The sequence below is a fragment of the Rhineura floridana genome, chromosome 7 (assembly GCF_030035675.1).
Source record: "Rhineura floridana isolate rRhiFlo1 chromosome 7, rRhiFlo1.hap2, whole genome shotgun sequence".
Classification (NCBI taxonomy): Eukaryota; Metazoa; Chordata; class Lepidosauria; order Squamata; family Rhineuridae; genus Rhineura; species Rhineura floridana.
Genome location: NC_084486.1, coordinates 79,667,291 through 79,686,380, shown reverse-complemented (window position 1 = coordinate 79,686,380; position 19,090 = coordinate 79,667,291). Strand labels below are relative to the sequence as shown.

General features: G+C 41.2%; 1 protein-coding gene across 1 annotated transcript in view; it reads right to left on the bottom strand.

The window, feature by feature from the left end:
* The window catches only part of SORCS1 (sortilin related VPS10 domain containing receptor 1), a 630,164-nt gene that overhangs the window by 131,771 nt on the left and 479,303 nt on the right, over nt 1-19,090 (bottom strand). The window contains exons 7-8 of the mRNA XM_061636065.1: nt 7,799-7,917; nt 5,680-5,769 (exon numbers count right to left, since the gene is read on the bottom strand). Of these exons, the coding sequence (XP_061492049.1) occupies nt 5,680-5,769; nt 7,799-7,917 (209 nt within the window). The remainder of the gene's footprint in view (nt 1-5,679; nt 5,770-7,798; nt 7,918-19,090) is intronic.

The following is a 19,090-nucleotide window of genomic DNA, read 5'->3' as shown; positions in this document are numbered from 1 at the left end:
GGTACTGAATATTGTTAGGAGATTCCTATTCCCCTGACAGTTCTAACGGCCAGAGCAGTTTAACAGTCAGCCCCTCTTCCCAGAGAATTCTTCTAAAGCACTCCCAGACAAACATTTACAATAGGGCACTGAGTACCAAAATAAAGGGAGCTGAAACTGACTCATAGAGATACTATGCATGTACATGTTGCAGGCTGGCATGAAAGAATACAGCTGGTGCATGCCTTCTGCCACTAGTATGCTCAAGTTATATTAGGACAGGGATGGTAAACCGCTGGTCACAGGCCAGATCCTTGCCCCCAAGAATATTGTTTTGTCCCTGAGTCTCTGAGAAAATGGTGACTGCTCCATGCCCCACAGAAAAGGCAAGCAGATAGGCACAGCAATGTTCCTCCAATGTCTTCTTAAGTGATGTGAATGTGTGTGTGTGTGTATGCATGGGTGTCAGGGATTGTGATTTTTGATTTGTTATTCATTCAATGCAGTATTTTAATGCCATGCAAAATGCTATTTTGTTCTGGGGTGTGTGTGTGTGTGTGCTCGTGTTCTGAAGCATGGTATGTTTGTGTGAAATTGTGGAGTGGCCATGTCTGCTGGTGGGATTGCACTGGGGCAATGTGATCCTTGGATCAAAAAACACGAGGCATTTCCTTGTCTTAAAACCAAGACAGTGGAGATAAAATGTGGTTGGTGTCTGATGATGGTGGGAGATCTATCAAAGCAGAGGTATCAACAACAGCTCCTGGGAGATTTGCTTCCCAGTCATTGTCTACTGTCATGCCACAGTTCTCCTGTGACTTTAGCTAGCTGGCATTAGAGCTCCCAAAGCTCTATTTCCTGCTTACCTGTTCAGTTACATAAATGTGTTTTAGCTTATATACTGCTTAATATGAACTCTAAGCAGTTTACAAAAGAAGTATATAACTCCCCCCCAACAAACACATACATCAAAGTACGATATATTTGTTTTTAAAAAAATTAAAATATCAAAGTAATACAGTAAAATAGCAAGAAAATATACATACTGAGCAATGTGATTTGAAAATTCCCCCAAGAGTCAGGGAAAAGCTGTCTAAACAGAACGGTTTTCAGTTGCCTCTTTAAACCCACCACAGTGGATATCTCCCAAATTTCCCAAGAGGCTATTCCAGAGGAGAGTTGTCATAATAGAAAAGGCCTACCTCCATGATGACACAAGTTGACAGAACACTGATTGCGATAAGGTCAGCAGGACCTCCCCTGAACATCATAGGGCTCAACTGATCTATAAAGGGGAAGCCTGTCTGCCAAGTATCCTGGTCCCAAGATGTTAAGGGGCTTCTATGCAACCTTGAACATGATCCAGTAGCTAATAGCACAGGTGAAATGTGTGCATAGCTAGGTGCCCTATTCAACATCCTATCTGCTGAATTCTAGACTAACTGCAGCCCCACATACAACACTGAGCTATGAGCTATAGGCTGGCAGAGAGCACATAAAAGTAAGTGGCAACCAGTTTCTGTGAACCAGACAAGCAATAGTGGTAGAAAGAACAGTGAGTGGTGTTCCTCACCATGTGAATACAGAGGAGTACAGATGTGTAGAAAAAGAAGCCCTGGAGCTAGAAAAGAAAGATTACTGCTATTATTATTGTTGGTGTTGTTATTCTGTTGTTGAAGTTTTCACAAGCTCTTTTAATACAATATAACAAGGATGGGGAACCTCAGGCCTGGAGGCTGAACACAGTGTCCAAGCCTCTGTATATGACTCTCAGTGGGCTTCTCCTCACACACACCCCCTCCCCAACCATACCACTCTCCCCAGGCCACACCCCTCACTGGCCCAGCTTTACACCCTCCTTTAGAATTTGTGCCTGGCTGAATGTATCCCTGAACTCTGATAATGAGTTTTGCTGCCTGGCTGCCATCCTGGGCTCCTCTGAGAGGAAGGATGAGATGTAAATTTAATAAATAAATCAGGGTGTGTGAGTCTGTGTAGAACTACCCTACTGTACAATGTGATGTGGTATCTAAAAGGTTGTCCAGAAGAGAATGTGGCCTTCAGGCTAAAAAAGATTCCCTACTCCTGCAATATAACAATTCATCCTCAATCACTCCTTTGGTTCTCTTCCCCCCACCAATCCATTAGCCTGTTTTATAATGCTAGTGTTATGCCTGCCCTTCAGTCATTGTCAAGCCATGTAAATGAGTTAAGTATATGATAGTTGAGTAAGGATATAAATAAATAGATAACTATAAGAAATCACAAAATCAAATGCATAGAAGGTAAGTTTGAAAGGTTCCAATTTCCACATTGTGTGCAGTATCCTTTGGCCTTAGATGTCACTCAGCACAGTTCAAAGAAACCACTCCAAATCTCCTGGAGACATATTTCTTATTGTAGTTTGGTGAACAGAACTTTCTCATAGACTGCCGACTGCAGAATGTTATGTATCTAACATTTCATGCCTGGTGTGTCTTGGGATTTCAAATGTTAAAAGATTATTCATCCTGCTGCTAGTATAGCCTGTATGACTAGTATGACCAGGGCCGGTTCCAAAGGGTGGCCAGGTTGGGCACTGGCCCGAGGGCCCCGCAGCTCTAGGAGCCCCTGGGGGGCCTCTGAGGGGCCCTCTGCTCCCCTTCCGTGATCCCGCAGATCGCAAGATGAGCTTCCGAGCCTCCCGCCATCCCCCGCGCTTCACCTACCTTTCTCTGCTGTTCGTGCAGGGTTGGCATCAATAAAGATGGCGGCTGAGTTTTCCGTAAGGGACTGAAGCCTCTGCCACCATCCTGGTTGATGGCAGCAATGCGTGCACGGGACCAAGATGGCGGCAAAGGCTTCAGTCCCTTACGGAAACCTCAGCCGCCATCTTTATTGATGGCAACCCTGCGCAAACAGCACTGAAAGGTAGGTGAAGCGCTGGGGGTGGCGGGGGATGGCAGGCAGTTCGGAAGCTCGTCTTGCAATCCATGGGATCGCGGAAGGGAAGCAGAGGGGCCCGGGGCAGGCTAATGCCCAAGGGCCCCTGCATTCCTGGAGCTGGCCCTGAGTATGACCATCTTTTCTACTCTTCTGACAGGCCTCATTTTCTGGGTATGTGGCTTATTATAGTGTTAATGTCTTACATCTTTCTTCCAAGATTCTATGATTGGGCATCTCCAAAGGAGGTTTGTCAAGTCTTCCTGAGCATGCAGGCTTTGGGATTTGCAGTTGATGGAGTTTTGTTTGAGGTAGGTAGGTAGGTAGATAGATAGATTAGATAGGAATTCTTACCCCACCTTTCAAACATGAATTATTCGAGGAGGCTGACCATGGTTAAAATCACAGCATCATAATAAAACAGTAACATCAAACAAAACACAACAAATGTAGGCACAGCAGAAGGAACACAATCTTCAGATAAAACTATCTACCTCACAAGCTAAAAGTCTATCGGAATGATAACATCATCATCACCATCAGTATAGAATCATAGGCTGGTGTTCAACTAAGGTTTACTAAGAGCAGATCCACTGAAACTAATGAACATGATTAAATTAGATCCATTCTTTTCAATGGACATACTGTGAGCAAAACCTAGTTGAATACCACCCACTGAATCAATTCAGAATGATAACAATAGAATCTTCACTAACCAGTGCAAGACAACGAAAGTGGGGGAGGCCACCTGAGGTTTCTGAGCAAGGTGTTCGATAACATCATGCAGCCACAGAGAAGGCTCTACCCCTTGTCCAAACCAACTGTGCTTCAACCATGGGTGGGGCATAGAGAAGCCCCTCCACCCAAACTTGATTTTAATCAGCAGGACATTGTCTAAATTGGTGCCACCTCTCTCTTTTCAGAGTTTGCCACAAACCCAACTCTTCTGTAGGCTCAGTCATTAATAATACTATTATTATTTTATTAATTTCTTAATCAATTTTCACCATGAGGTCCCAGGGCAAGTTACAAAAATTTTAAAATACAATGACTTAACTAATAGATTGTCTTATATAAAATAAAATAGCAATCAGTTAAAACAAATTACATTACATTACACTGCAAAGCAGAAAGCACTTCCCTTCCATCCAAGGAGCTCAAGGTGTCACACACAATTCTCCTTCTACCTCCATTTTGTCCTCACAGCAACCCCATGTGGCAGATTAGGCAGAAAGACAGTAACTACCCAAAATCACCCAGTGAATTTGTGACTAAATGGATTTTGAAATGTGGTGTACCCATCCTAGTCCAACACGCTGGCCACTATACTACACAGGCTCTTAGACAGCCTTGAAGCCAGTGGAGTTCTGTGATATCAGATATTGCAACCTTTTCAGGCTTTGCTATCTTGGAGTGATAGTGTTTGGGGCCACTTCCAAGAGAAGGCAAGAGCACAGAGCTTGGCAAATTTATCTTCACAGTTCTTTCACTTTGACTAAACTAAAGTCAATTAGCAAGTTACCTTCCTCAGTTTTCTATAAAAATTAGAGAAGATCTGCTTATGGAGAGAAAGCATTTTGGAAAGCCCGACCATCTCAGTGTACAACCTCATCCCAATGGTCCATGTGAGCAGCAGCTTGGTATTTCCAAGTGACCTTTTAGCACAACCTTCACAATAACTGGCTAGGGAAAGGCTCTGATGAGTTTTTAAGCATCGTTCGCAAATAAACACTCATCTGACTATGATGTGATTTGATAAGAAACACCCTCCCAGGGCATTTCAAATCCCTGAGGATCATCTTTGTTCAGATCCCATCAGGACAATGATTTTGCAAAACCTATCACTGGATTTCAAATGAGGGTTTACATTTTTAAAAGATAACTGCATAAATAAATACCTCTATTTCTCAAGGCCATATTTCCAAATCATGGCATAATGAAACAAGCATCTTCATTATACTGAGAGACAGCAACTATCCAGAGTTTACCCAATGAGTGGTTTGTATGGGGAACAACAGTCCTTAATAATAATTTTTCCCTTCCCTCTTGTTTTCCTCCTGACTGACATATTTTACATAGTGTTTTTTAAAAAAAACAATTTATAGCTCCAGAAGGCAATGATAGCCTTTTAGGCTCCATTGCTAATTCTTAATTGTTCTTAATTAGGGAAGATGTGAAGCAGACAAATAAAGGCATTTTGTTCTTTAATCCCCATTAAATTCCATTAATAAAGCAAAATATGGAAGCCACTGGCACAAAGAGAAGGGAAAACATTTTAAAGAGTCCCAAATATCACTAATGATAAAAATGAAACACTAATTAGTTATTTCCACCAACTCAAAAATCAATCTGCATTTTGAACAAATGTCTGTAGCTAGCTGTAATATTGACCTTAAAAAATGGAAATGGACTGCTTTCAAGCCGATTCCCTATGAATAGGGCTTTCATGGTAAACTGTATTCAGAGGTGGTTTTCCATTGTCTTCCTCTGAGGCTGAGAGGCAGTGACTGGCCCAAGGTCACCCAGTGACCTTCATTCAAACCCTGGTCTTCCAGGTCATAGTCCAACACTCTAACCGCTACGTCACACTGGCTCCCTATTGACCTTAAAGGATGGGGATATTTTTTTTTTCTAATTGAACATTTTCTTTAGTAGGAATTTGGTATGCGTCTAAATTAAACCAACTCTGAAATTACTGCTGAAAAGTAGTAATGCTGATTGCTGGTCTGACTGTGAGCTGAAAGTATGTGTGTGAATATCCTAGACTTAAGAGTTTACCTTTGGCAAAGCGTACTTAGGAAGCCTCATCTGCGCAAATGCATTTCTCCGATAGGACACGTAGTAATGAGGCCGGCCTCCTGATGTCAGCTGCAACATATAACAGTTTTCTTTTATTATCAAGGTTATTATCATCAATGTTTCAATTTTTTTTAAGGCATGGAGAAAATAATAGGCATGCTGGAAAGGGGAATGCAATTGCAGCAGTGACAGCTCAAAAATGGGACTGCAGTTACAGCAGGAGACAAAATAGCCATCATTCAGATTGTCTGCAGTGAAAACTGACAGTGTTAAGTGGCCTAACCTATTCAGATTGCTTGTACAGAAAGACAAAAGGGCTCAGAAAAACCTGCAAATATAAGCGTCTAGAAGCAGCCTTCTGAAACCTCATCTGAGCATGCAGCAATTGTAATACTTGTGTCAGTGGTAGTTGTTCTTTATATCTAACAATCAGGACTTAAGAGTATAATGACAGAACCGTTTATGTTCATGTCACCTTTGGGAAAACTTTTTTTTCTTCAAACACAAGGCTATATCTAAAGTTTTGGCCAGATCTCAAGTCTACCAGGGCCACTGAATTTTACAGTGTTTAACACTTACTGTTATATGTTTCAAGGAAATCTATGTTTACACTACAGACAAAAGCTAACTGCAAGCAAACCAATGAAATAGACTATCTTCCTCAAATTTGCTTAAGGAAAAACAAAAGTGAATCTCAGTAGCTTATATTGAATGCCAGAATAAAAACAAGTATCATTTATTACAAGCGACAGGAGATGGCTGCCATATTAGATATTATAACAGTAGTCTAAGCTTAACAGTTTGGTCTTTATTAACAATTATGTATTATATATTTCCTTTTCATTTAATCATTTGAACACAATAAAACCAGTCTCTGTTAACACACAATTCTACTTCAGAATCCTGCCCTCAACCAAGTATATTTAAGTCCATAGCACTAACGGTACAAAACTGCATAGGATTTCAGCTCAGTCTGCATGACTAAACACTTCATGCATCTGATGAAGTGCCCATAATAAAGTCTTAATGGTGAAACAAGACTCTTTGTCATTTTTGCTGTAACAGACTAACATGGCTACCAGTCTGCAAATTGTCTTTTTAAGCCACACAACAGACTTATCTATGCAATATAGTGTATACTTTTGTTTGGCTATGTGTATAGTGGATTACACTTGGTAAAAGTAAGGCAATGCGTATGTGCTCTTTACCACACAAGAGGGCTGGCAAAAGTTTTATTTGAGTGGGCAGTTATAACAGGGAGGGGGGTTGTTAGGCCAGATTCTGCATACCATTATGACTGGGGAGGATGGGTAAGATAGTTCAGCACTATATCCAAGATAGCCAGTATAATCCCAGTTCAAAAATCAGGATCATTTACAACCTAGACAGGAAAGTGATCCTTCATGTATGCACTGAAACAAGCCAGAGGCCTCAGAATCTCACGCAATAGTTTGAAGCTATATAATTTACAGCTCGTCTCCACTCTGCTTGCACTTTATTTCCTTTCTCTTTGTTATGAAATGGACAGCAGCAGGAGGATAATGAAACCTGAAACCATTCAGATATATTATCTGGCTTTCACCTGGAACACAGCTCAGCTGAATATGTATCATCTCCATCCTTTTCCGAATAATCATAGCCCATGCATGACAATCATGCCTGATTACTCTTCTCAAGGACTCCCTTTCCATCTCTTTCCCTTACCCCTTCTTCCCTATCACAAACTGATAGAGAAAAGCTTGATTGGTCTGTTGCAATTGTGATATCAGAACCTGGCATACAAACTTAAAAACCTGGTGAGATGGAAGGATGCTCTTGGAATATAAAATGAGATGGGCTGATTAGCAAGGAATATTATTTCTGTACACATTGCACATACTCCAGGCAAAACGCTTCATGACCCCTGTGTTGATAAGGTACTTGAGATAGAGGCAGAAGGAAACAATTAGCATCCCGATGGGACCAATGCTTGGAGTCGATGCACTGAAATGGAGCATTCATGCAAGCTGTTTTGTTGCAAGTGTGAGGGAAGGGAGATTAAAATTCAGGGAAGGAGGACAAATGATTTGCAATCAATCAGTGAAAAAGCTGTTCAGACCTGAACAAACACATAATCATCCTGGACGATGAGGGAGTCAGAGTCGATGTATCCTGGAAAAGGTTTACTTCTTATAGCTTCAGAGCAGTTCTGCATCCTGCAGGTGATGTACTGTGCATCTGAAATCACAAAAACAACAACAATGCCTTTAGCTGTCAAATGCTCTTAAACCATCCCATGAAATTAATTTCAGATCTTCTTTCATACTTGCAATAAATTGATGACTTTAACTAAGATTAGTCAATGTAGAACAGAAGATAGAAATAAGGGAACAAATTGTTCCCTGCTCATTTGCCACTTTTAACTGGTGGTAGTGGAGGAAAGACTGGAGAGCAAAGGATGACTTTTCTGAGAATGGAAGAGATATTGGAAAAAGAAAAACCAAACAATAAAGTGGGCAGTGTCAAGAACACCTGAGTTTTACAATGGCTATGTGGCAAAGAATTGTGGGTATTTCATCTTGTCTGAAATGGCCTCTGGGAAGAGCAATGACTTGCATTTTTTCATAGCTGAAGCTACTTAATTAGGCCTAAGCAGGAACACCTACTTATCAGCAGTGACTGGTACAATCAAGGCTACAGGCCTGGGAAGGATTGGGGAGTACATGCCAGTTAGGTGCAAAAAATCCACCAGCATTCCATCATCTGCAAGCCCTATAGCTGTTGCTAGGAACTTTCTCATAAGTATAGGATTCAGAGTTTAGCCTTTGTTCTCCTGGGTTCCATCATGCTTATTGGTGTTACCTGTGTGGGGTTCCGTTTTCCATCTGCTATCCAGGCTATGCATCTCTAGGGAGATGTGGAATCATGGAGCTATACAAGAGTTATCTCTTTGTAAGTATAGAATAGGTTAGACAGTTTTGTTATTTTGTTTTATGACTGTAACTCTCTATATTTTACCTTGCCCTCTGGGTGTGGGTTTTAAGGAACCATTTTGCTGCTATTTGGGGGCACTTATATTTTATTTAATAAAGCTACGTCTTATTTCCCAGTGTGTGTTCATTTCAGGAGGAATGTGTATGTTTTTATTATATGTATCCACTTTTATCTGTAAGCCGCCTTGAGTTCCAACTTTGGAAAAAGGGCGGGGTAAAAATAAATAAAATAAATAAATAATACATGTGGCTCTGAATCTGGTACCTTGTCCATTTGTCCATGGAGTACTGTGTATTTGGTTCTTTGCTCAGGGCTCCAAGACAAGGAATGCATTTTTGACTCTTGTCTGCTGGAATCCATGGCAGGTCTATTTCTAGCACTTTGGATTTCCCCTTGGCCCAGAGTGGTTGACCAGTTTAAGGGGTGGGGGCAGTCTACCTACCTTGCAGGTCTGTTGTGACTTGCTCAGCCCTGGTAAGGGAGGCGTGGGTTGTGCCTTGTCAGGATCAATTGCCCTGGATTTGGGAATTGAGTCCTGGGACTAACAGGGTCAGGTTTATGACAGGGTCATGACAGGCAGAACAGCCTGTGTAGGAAACTAGAATGTCTACAATTGTTCTCCACCACCACCCCTTCCTACTTCAAATACATTTTCACCATCACTGGACTGATTCTTGATTTCCTCAAAATTATTCTGATGTTTTGTCACAACAGGAAATTTGAAATTCACCATGAAATTCACTGTGTGTGTTTCTAGAAATTTCCCCTCCCTGTTAAGCCAACTCTAAGGGTTTGGCAGGAAGTGGGTAAGTGGTGGACCAACTTGTAGCCATCATTGGCTGCTTTCCCTTTACTATAAAGAAAAGTATGTATTTGTGTGTAGGTGATTCTGAAAATGGATTGATGTTCTTCCAGTGCCCATCCAGCTCCTTATACACTTTAGCCTACACAAAGAGCCAATACGGCACCCCATACCTCAGTAGTTCCCTATCCTTTCATATTGCAGGTAGCAACTGAGTAGCATTACCACTAGTTGTATTCAATGTAGGGCTAAGTAAATAGTTCCATTAGTGCAAGGATTTCTGTCTGCACAACAGAATTTCCCCCTCTCTCCTTCCTCCCTGCCACCTAAAACTGTTCTAGGGGTTGGGAGGGAGGAGGAGGAAAGCTCCTTTGCACTAGTTATAATCCTTGCATTGAAGGGACAGGTTTGTTGAAGACTTCTCCATGAGTCCTACTTTACAGTAGGCATCCTCTAGTTTAAAGATAAAGTTAAAGAATCATAAGAAGGGAGAACAGGAGCCTTAGACAGTTAGCACCTGGACAGCAGACTAAGAAGTCATAGAGGTCACCTGGTTACAATCTTCCCCACTATGGTGAGATGTGCCGTATAGTATTTCTATCTCCTGCTGGGAGGAAGGGCGGGATATAAATCAAATAATAAATAAATAATATCTAAAGTATAGCCATTATTTCTAAATGTGCATCTATCTATCTACACACACACATATATTAGCATATGAAAATGTTATGCAAATCTGTGTCCTTGTTTTATTTATGTGTGTGTGTTGTGTGATACATTTCCTTTGTTTTTGGCAGTACAAAAGTGGCTACCCTACAATGGAGGAACAAGTAGAGCCTCCATTGCAAATACCATTATCTCAGCTTGCAAAAAAGAAAAGAGAACCTTCTTTTTCAAAATGTACACTTTTTCCGTTCACAGGACTTCTGGTTTAGTAAACAGCCAGCAAAAGAGAACAGTTAGAGAACATTTCTTGCATGATCTTAAGAAAGATCTGAAAATATTGACCCTCAAATCAATACATACAATTTCATAACAACCATGTACAACTACCAGTACTTGAATGGAAAGAATTAGTACAGTCATATCCAATGCTAACAGTGCAGAATGTAAAATGTCTGAGCTGGGGAATACAGCTACACACCCCATAGTCAGAACATCACAGTGAGTTCTTGAGTGCTGTGTTTTGATGCCAATGAAGGTTTTCTTGAAGGAAAGAAAATGGTAACGGAAACGGAAAGGGAAATTAATCTCAAAAACACTGTCATTTTGCACTGCAACAATTGGCAACTGATTATGTAAACAATAAATCCCTCTGCTGCATTATTTTCTCCTTTCATAACTGCGTAATATCCCTAGGGATGCAGTAGCATTTGAAATCACAATATTTAGATCCCTTTGCATATAAAAAATAGTAGCAATAACTCATTAGGGATGGGGGAGAATTTTTGGTTTGGTTTGCATATTAATGCTAACCTGTCTAATTTGAACTTCCCAAAAGAATATGTGAACTTTCAAAGCTGTCCTTCTCTGAATTGTACAAATTCTCTAACCAAATGATCTATACAAAAATGCATATATTAGGAGAAAATGTACATTAAAATGTACATATTAGTGAAAATATACCAAACTGCATTGTACTGGGGGACATTGCTTGCAAAAAGGGGTGTATTAGGGAAAAATACAAGTATAAATGTATATTAGGAGAAATGTTCACTGAAATATTGTTGAATTTTTGTAAGGATCTTTTTAAAAATGCAAACTGATGCAGAAAATGTGGCAAACTAATTTAAGATTGGAAAAAAAGAGAAACTGGGAGAAACCGAAATCGACAGCTTTGTCTATCCCCAGCCATTCCTAATTCTGTTATTTCTTTCCCATGGTAAAAGATTGCTCATGGCATGGCAGCTTGGGTAGAAAAATACTCTACTCTATTTCATGTCCAGCACCCCGCTTTCCCAAATTCCCATATCATGACTTCCAATGAGGATTGCTTCATATAGCAGTTTAGCTGTTATATTACCTCAACCTATAATGTCCACTAATGTGTGAGATAGATATACATTTTTTCACTGCATATACACCATGTGAACATGCTGGTGGGAGCCTCAACTGGCCCTGGTTCCTTGCTGTGTGTATACCATGTCCATGAAATCAAATAAAACAGCATTATCCGTCTCACTCATTATGAGGCACAGAGTACACTCATGCAGAGTGCATCTTCATTTTTTAATGCATGAGGAAATCTGTGCACGTGCATGTTTACTGAAAATAAACTCATTATGTTCAATAAAGCCTACTTGCACGCATCTGTGCATAGGATTGCAGCTTCTACTGCTATTTGGCCTCAAAGATGCTGTTTACAACAAAGACATGTAAACATTGAGACAGTTCTTCTGGATCAGACCGAAAGACTTTAATTCAGGGGGGTTTCATCTCCAAGCACTTTTTACTCACCCCCCAAGACCCCACCAGTTTTGACAGTGGAAGCAAAAGGGGGGAAATCAAGAAGACATGGCAGTGGGGTGGCCAAAGAACTTTTAACCTCTCTGCAGGCATCACATTGATCCTCCACAGGCATTACTTTGAACATTTGATGAGTGGTGAGGCAGCAACACCTCCATTCTCAGCTGATCTGCACAGAGGAGTTGAGGGTGGCTGTGTGAGAGGACGGGTTGGTCACAACCAATTTTGGCTACATCCACTACTGGCATACAGACCTGGAGAGTTGACCAAGGATGAATGTGACCCTTGGGCCATAAAACGTTAGCCATCCCTGTCTCTAATTGTGGGAGTAGCATATATCCATCATGATTAGCAACCAGCCATGGACAGCTTTAAAAGCCATCTAATTTTGTGGCCATCACAAAGAGGAAAGTGAGATAGCAAAAAAGGTTCAGTATAAGGATTTTCATATAAAGCAAACATTTTGACAGCTCTGTTCACAATAGTTACTTTTTCTTGAGCTAAGGGGGGTTAAAATAGGATTCAACAACAGTTGCTCTCTTGGTATTTAATCCAAGAGGACTCTTTATTTACCCGGTTACACAGGAAGCACCTCATCATTTACACTTAATTCATGTCAATTAATATATTCCATTGCTAAACGCTGGAATTAATTTCATTCCTTCTCTAGCGCAGATGTTTCCCTCCCACCAATAATTGGGATGTTATGCTTCTCATTTCCAGCACTCGCATATCCAACAACAGCTGCTGTTTTGATTGTTACAGTAACACTGAAAACATACCGGATCTAGCAAAAATAAATTAAGAATTGCTACCCTAGATCTGGTCCATATGGACTGAATAGCTTAGTTGATGTTCCCCTTGGTTTTTTAACCGCCTAAAATGAGGACATCTTATCATAAGCAATGTAAATGTATCCACTGAGTCAGTGAGATTTACATTCAAGTTATATGTTCAGGATTATGGTGGAAGAGGGGCTTATCTTCCTCAGTCTCAACCAAACTGGGCAGCTAGAGTGGGAAAGGGGGTAGCAATAAAGATATCAAAAGAACATGCATATTGAAGCAAATCTGACATATTTTTAATTACAACAATTGTGGCTAACATAGCCAACCTAAACTATTGTTATAATTACTAATATGAATGAATGAATGAATGAATGAATGAATGAATGAATTTATTTCGGTCATGGACCAGCCAAAATTTATTATTAATATGATTTATTACCTTCACCTTAACATCCCAGGGTGGCTCGCAACAATTCAAAATACAGCATTAAAAACATTTAAAACAAATTACAATCACAAGAATAGAGTGGGTCCTAAAAATATACATTTCAAACGTCAAAGGCTAGGGAAAAGAGGCGTGTCTTCTACATATGAAAAAAAAATCTATATAGTGATGGTGTCAGATGCATTTCTGTGGGGAGAGAGTTCCATAACTTAGGGGCTGCCATAGAGAATGCCCTCTCCTGAGTTATTTCCCCCCACTTATGAGGGCAGTGGAACTAGCAAGAGGCCCCCTCTGCTGATTAACATGTGAGAGGGTCTGTAGGGAAGGAGGTAGTCTTTCTGACATTTGGAGTTTAAGTCATTTAGGGCTTTAAACACAAGTGTGAGCATCTTGAATTCATCCTGGAAATGAACTGACAACCAATGCCAAAACAGAGGTTATATGGAATCTAAATGGGACTCCAACCAGTTATTTGGCTGCTGCGTTTTGGATCAACTGAAGTTCCCAAGTTGCCTTCAAGGGCTGCCCTATGTAGATCACATTGCAATAATCTAGTTTGGACACTACCAGAGCATGAAGTGCAATAGCAAGTCATTTCTGTGCAAAAGGGACAACAGCTGACAAATCAGCAAAGGCACTCCTAGCCACCGAAGCCACTGAGCCTCCAGTGCCAGTATTGAATCCAGGAGTATTCCCAAACTATGTACGTGCTCCTTCCAGGGGAGTGGAATCCCATTTAGAACAGGGGACCCTGTACTCTTGCCATTGGAGCAAGGAAAGACTATTTGTATTTCTTATTATTATGATTATGATTACTACTACTACTACAAAGTCACCTCATAACCAAAGGTCTCTAGGTGACTTACAACAAATTTCAATATACATACAAATTTAAACCCCTAACCCATCACATTGCAGTTTGCTTGGCTACAGACAGATGGCACTGTGAACTGCAGCCTGACTGAGCTGTGCTGGGCTCAAGGGCAGGGGGGAAGGAAGGAATAAATCCAATCAATGAGTGATCGAGCCACTCTAGGGTTAAGGCTGAGAGAGTGGAAGGAAGGAAGGAAGCTAAGGGGAGAGAAGGAAGATGGCATAGGTGGTGGTGGCAGCCTTGGTGCCCGGATGGGAAAGCCAGTAATCCACCTGGATACAGCAGTAGCCTAGGTGTGCTGCACGGTGGCACCACTTCTCGAGGGGGCCAGTAGCAGGGTCCTGCAGTGGTGCACAAACAAGCATGGCAAGACAGCCCAGAGCGCAAGTGGGCACATTCCAGCCAATGCCTGCAGACATCGGATATTGCAGGGGGAATGGGGCTGCTTGGAGGGGTGCCTGAGGTGGAGGAGTAGGGGTACCTGAGAGAGTAGGGCTGCCTGGGGGCATCTGGGGGTGCAGTGCCTGGGGGTCATAGGGCTGCCTGGGGAAGTGTCTGGAGGAAGGGCTGCCTGGTTGTGTGTGGGAGTGCTGGTGGTCGTATGTGAAGAATGCAGGGGCAAAGCCACGAGTAATAAAATACAATATAAAAGAATGTTTTTAAAAATACAATATAAAACAGATTTTAAAACATACAATATAAAAACTTAAAACCCGGGGGTGTGGCCAGCGGTGCTTCGAAATGGCTGCATAACTTCACTGCTCTGTTCCCTCTGGATGGCAAACACTGTCTTACTCACAGATAAAAGCTATTTCAAGGGGGGAATGCTCCCCGGCATATTTAAAGGAAAAGACAATTTGGAGGACTATTTTAAATTGCAAAACACAGAAGGCCCAAGCACAGCAAAGTGACAACTACTAGACAAGATGGCTCCTGGATCTCAGAAAAGCTCTAAAACTGCACCTGCGGATGTGAATTTTACGGCTGCTTCATCGAAGGAAGAGCTAGCTAAGCAATTTCAGCCTTTTAAATTGGACATAGCAAGTACCTAGGATGCCACTTTTCAGCGCTAGGAGGTTAAACTGACGGACCTCACTGCACGTTTGGATGATGTAGTACAATCATCATCAGAATAACTGGATCTGAGCCTAACTAATTCAGAGGAACTATTGCTACTCCAATATGAGAATAAGATTATAAAAAATAAGCTGGAGGACATTGAGAATCGGGTACGTAAATGGAATATTTATTTTTGTAGGATTAAAGAAGGGGCTGAAGAACACTTTGCATCAATGGCCACCTTTTTGGCAGCATGGTTAAATTCTGTATTCCTGGGCCTAGCAATATTGAAAAACGACTTCAAACAAGCTCACCGGGCACTAGCTGCAAAACCCAATGATAAAGCACCCCCATGGGATATTATTGCTTGCTTCACAAGGTTCACAAAGAAAGAAAAATTAATGCAAGTCCTGAGGAAGATTAAAGATTTGCAGTTTGTTGGCAAGCCTGTTATGGCATTACAAGATTTATGCCCTGATATGCTGCAAAAGCAAAGCAATTTTAAACCAGTCACCACCCTCTTGCAGGTACAGTAGGGCCCCGCTTTCTGGCTTTCCACTGATGCCGCGGCTTTCATCAGGGGAAATTCCCCATTTTAAAGCTGATTTTGCCGTTTTGCGGCATTTTGGCATCATTTTTGCGCGACGCGACCCATTAAAGTCAATGGGTTCTGCTTTACGGCGATTTCCGCTTCATGGCAGGGGCCTGGTCCCTAACCCGCCGTATAAGCGGGGCCCTATTGTACCACTGGAGATTCTCATTTCGACTGATTGTGCCTAAGAATGGAGGGCTGCTGACAGCGAGCACCATGAAGGAGGCTCTCCTTCCCTCCTGGTGGCATGCAACACAGAACACCCTGAAGGGATCTGAAAGGAAGACCTAAAAGCTGACAGAAATGACACACATCACAGACACAATGGGAGCTGGAAAAGCAGCAAGAAAAATCTTCACCCTTGCAAACACACTCCTACAGAATCAATAGCTTATACCAATGTGGAAGCTCGATCTCTCACACCAAGTCCCTCTAGTGCAAGATGAAGAGACTGTGCATCAATGCTCACATACTTCCAGTGGCATCACTAGGGGGATGCGGGGGAAGCGGACTGCACCAGGTGACACCATCAGAGGGGGGTGACTCTCAGCTTTAATTTTTTAAAAATTAAGTTCCTAGGTGGTCCGGTTCTCGAGATATACATAAAAACGTCAGCCGCCCTCCAGTGGTGTCACTAGGGGGTGCAGGGGGTGCAGACCACACCAGGTGACACCATCAGAGGGGGGTGATTCTCAGCTTTAATTTAAAAAAAAATTTAAATTTCTAGGTGGTCTGGTTCTCGAGATATACATAAAAACGTCAGCTGCCCCCGTTAAATCTTTTTTTAAACTACTGTATAGCACTTCGTAGCTTTAACCCCGCCCGTTCAGGATTGCAGCCAATCAGTGAAGTGTTTGTTTGACCTGTGGCAGTGTCTAGTGAACCTCATTGCAAGGCCAGAAAATGGTGGTTTCCCCCCAGTTTATCTGAAAATCTCATAAATTGGGTAAGTATATATATTTCAGTTTTTTCCCCTCTTGTGTGTAGGAGTCAGATCCTGCGCAGTGTTTTCAAAACCTTCCCAATACTTGCTTTTGTGGGGGTAAAAGCATTGCTAATCCCATATCTCCAGAGTAAATCCCATTGAATTCAATAGGATTTACTTTTGAGTAGACATGGTTATGAATGTGCTGAAAATCAATGGGACTTTGGAGTGAATGTAAAAAAGAATTGTGTTTGTGTTGTCTTTCTGTCCCCCCCTCCTCCAGTCCTATTTTAAAGCAAGTAGGCAGGGCTTACTTAGGTATTACAGTTTTTATTCTGTAGGAAACGAATACTGATTTTTTTTAAAACTAATACTGTTTTTCTGGAATGACCAACTGGTTTGACAATAAACTATTATATGGGCTGTATGTATTTATACATCTGCAGTGTGTGTGTGTGTAGTCTTTCCAACAACCCTGTGAGGTATGGTTGGAAACCAAGGCAGCTCACAACAAGAAATAAAGCCATTTAAAATCCAATAATCATGAAGCAAGAATAAACAGTTGGAAAACAGCCTAAAGAGGCATGCTTCTGAATTTTGGGTTGGGTGAATGAAGTTTATTTATTTATTATTTGATTTATATCCCCCCCTTCCTCCCAGTAGGAGCCCAGGGTGGCAAATAAAAGCACTAAAAGCACTTTAAAACATCATAAAAACAGACTTTAAAATATATTAAAACATCTTTGAAATAAAAAACATTTTTTTTAAAAAAAGAAAAGGCTTAAAAACATATTAAAAAGCAATTCCAACACAGACTCAGACTTGGATAAGGTCTCAACTTAAAAGAACAAGTTGAAAGAACAAGTTCCTTATCACTTGAGGCTGTAGTTCTCTGCACACTTCCCAGTTTGAGTACGCCCCATTGAATACATTGGGACTTGCTTCTGAGTAAACAAACATCGGATTGCACTATAAATATATTTAAAGATTGTGTAATTCATAAACATATTTGATAGTCATGTTTATATAAATATTTCTTCATACTGTGTCCCAATAAGTATTTGATTTCACACTATGGTTGTAGATGATTTTTTCCTCTACGTTTTAAGTGTGCCCTTTTTCCTGGGGGTGGTCATGGTTCTCCGTTGTTTTCATCCTGAGGGGAGGACAGGCTGAGAGATGGTGAGTAGCACATTTAAGGTCTTTTCACCTCCCCCCCCCTTTTTTGTTTGTATTTATTTTATATTTCTCCAATATCTTCCCCTGGCTGTTTTTATGTATTTTAAATATTTTTAGATTAAATAAATAGGAAATCATAATTGTGAACCTCCCTAAAAGCAATTTACCTATCCTTATGTTTTGGCAAAGTGATGGTGTGAAGTCATGCTGGTAGAACAAGAGACCATGTTTGAGGCATGTTATAAGGTGTTTGAGGAATTTGTCACACGTTACTTTTTGAGACCTGTAGATTCATGTTGGAAAGAACACGTGCACGTATTGAATGGAGGCTTGGGTGCTGTTTTTTCAGTCTACGTTGCATGCGTAGCGAAGGTGATACATCATCTGGCAGCTAGCTTCATAACATGAGAATGAAAAACATTTGGATCACCATTCACTTGTTTACTTTTCTCACCATTGAGACCACTTCATATATTACTTTTTCATACACAGAAATTTAATCTTTGTATAGGAAAAAGTATTTTGTAAAATGTGAAGGACAGTGGCTGCCCAGTCAGTATAACCACTGTACAAGATCTACTCAGCCACTGTAATTACCTTTTTGTTTTGAGTGCCCTTTTGTCTGGGTCTTGGTTCAGGTGTGTATCCAACTTTGATGTGCTTATGGAAGGGGTGTGCAAGTAGTGCCCCCCCCAAGTGTGGAGGCTTGGACAAACATTGTGTTATGGAAAACCAAAGTCTGTGCGAAAGTACATATTTGGGAATGCCATCAGTGTAATCCTAAACACACTTAATAAATAATATCGAACTTGCACGTCACAAAATATATTACGGTCATGTCCATAAGCACCAGGAGGGTAGTCGCCCAGGAGATCTTAGTCCCTCTGCTTATTTGGGAGCAGGGTCCCTATGTCTCCAAGCATCCTACAGTCAGCATGAAAAGGGGTGTGTTAGTCACTGAGAAGAGTCTTCTAATATGCTTCCTTGCCTTTTCTGCAGATTGGAGCCAATCAGAGTGAAAGGAGGTGAGTCAGCCACTGAGAAGACTCTTCTCAGTTGCTAATGCTCTCCACTTGCATGCTGATTGGCTCCTAGAGATGTTTGTTGTTGTGACAGAATGCATTAACAAAGATCTCATTCTTAATCCAGGAGCAAAAAAGGGTGTACGTGGCTGTAACTATCATGAAGGGACCCTGAGCTCTGAATTTTCTACTGAACAACTGATAAATACTTATGTAACTTTGTGTCTGGAGACTTATTATTAAGAATCACTTTCCATAATTGTAA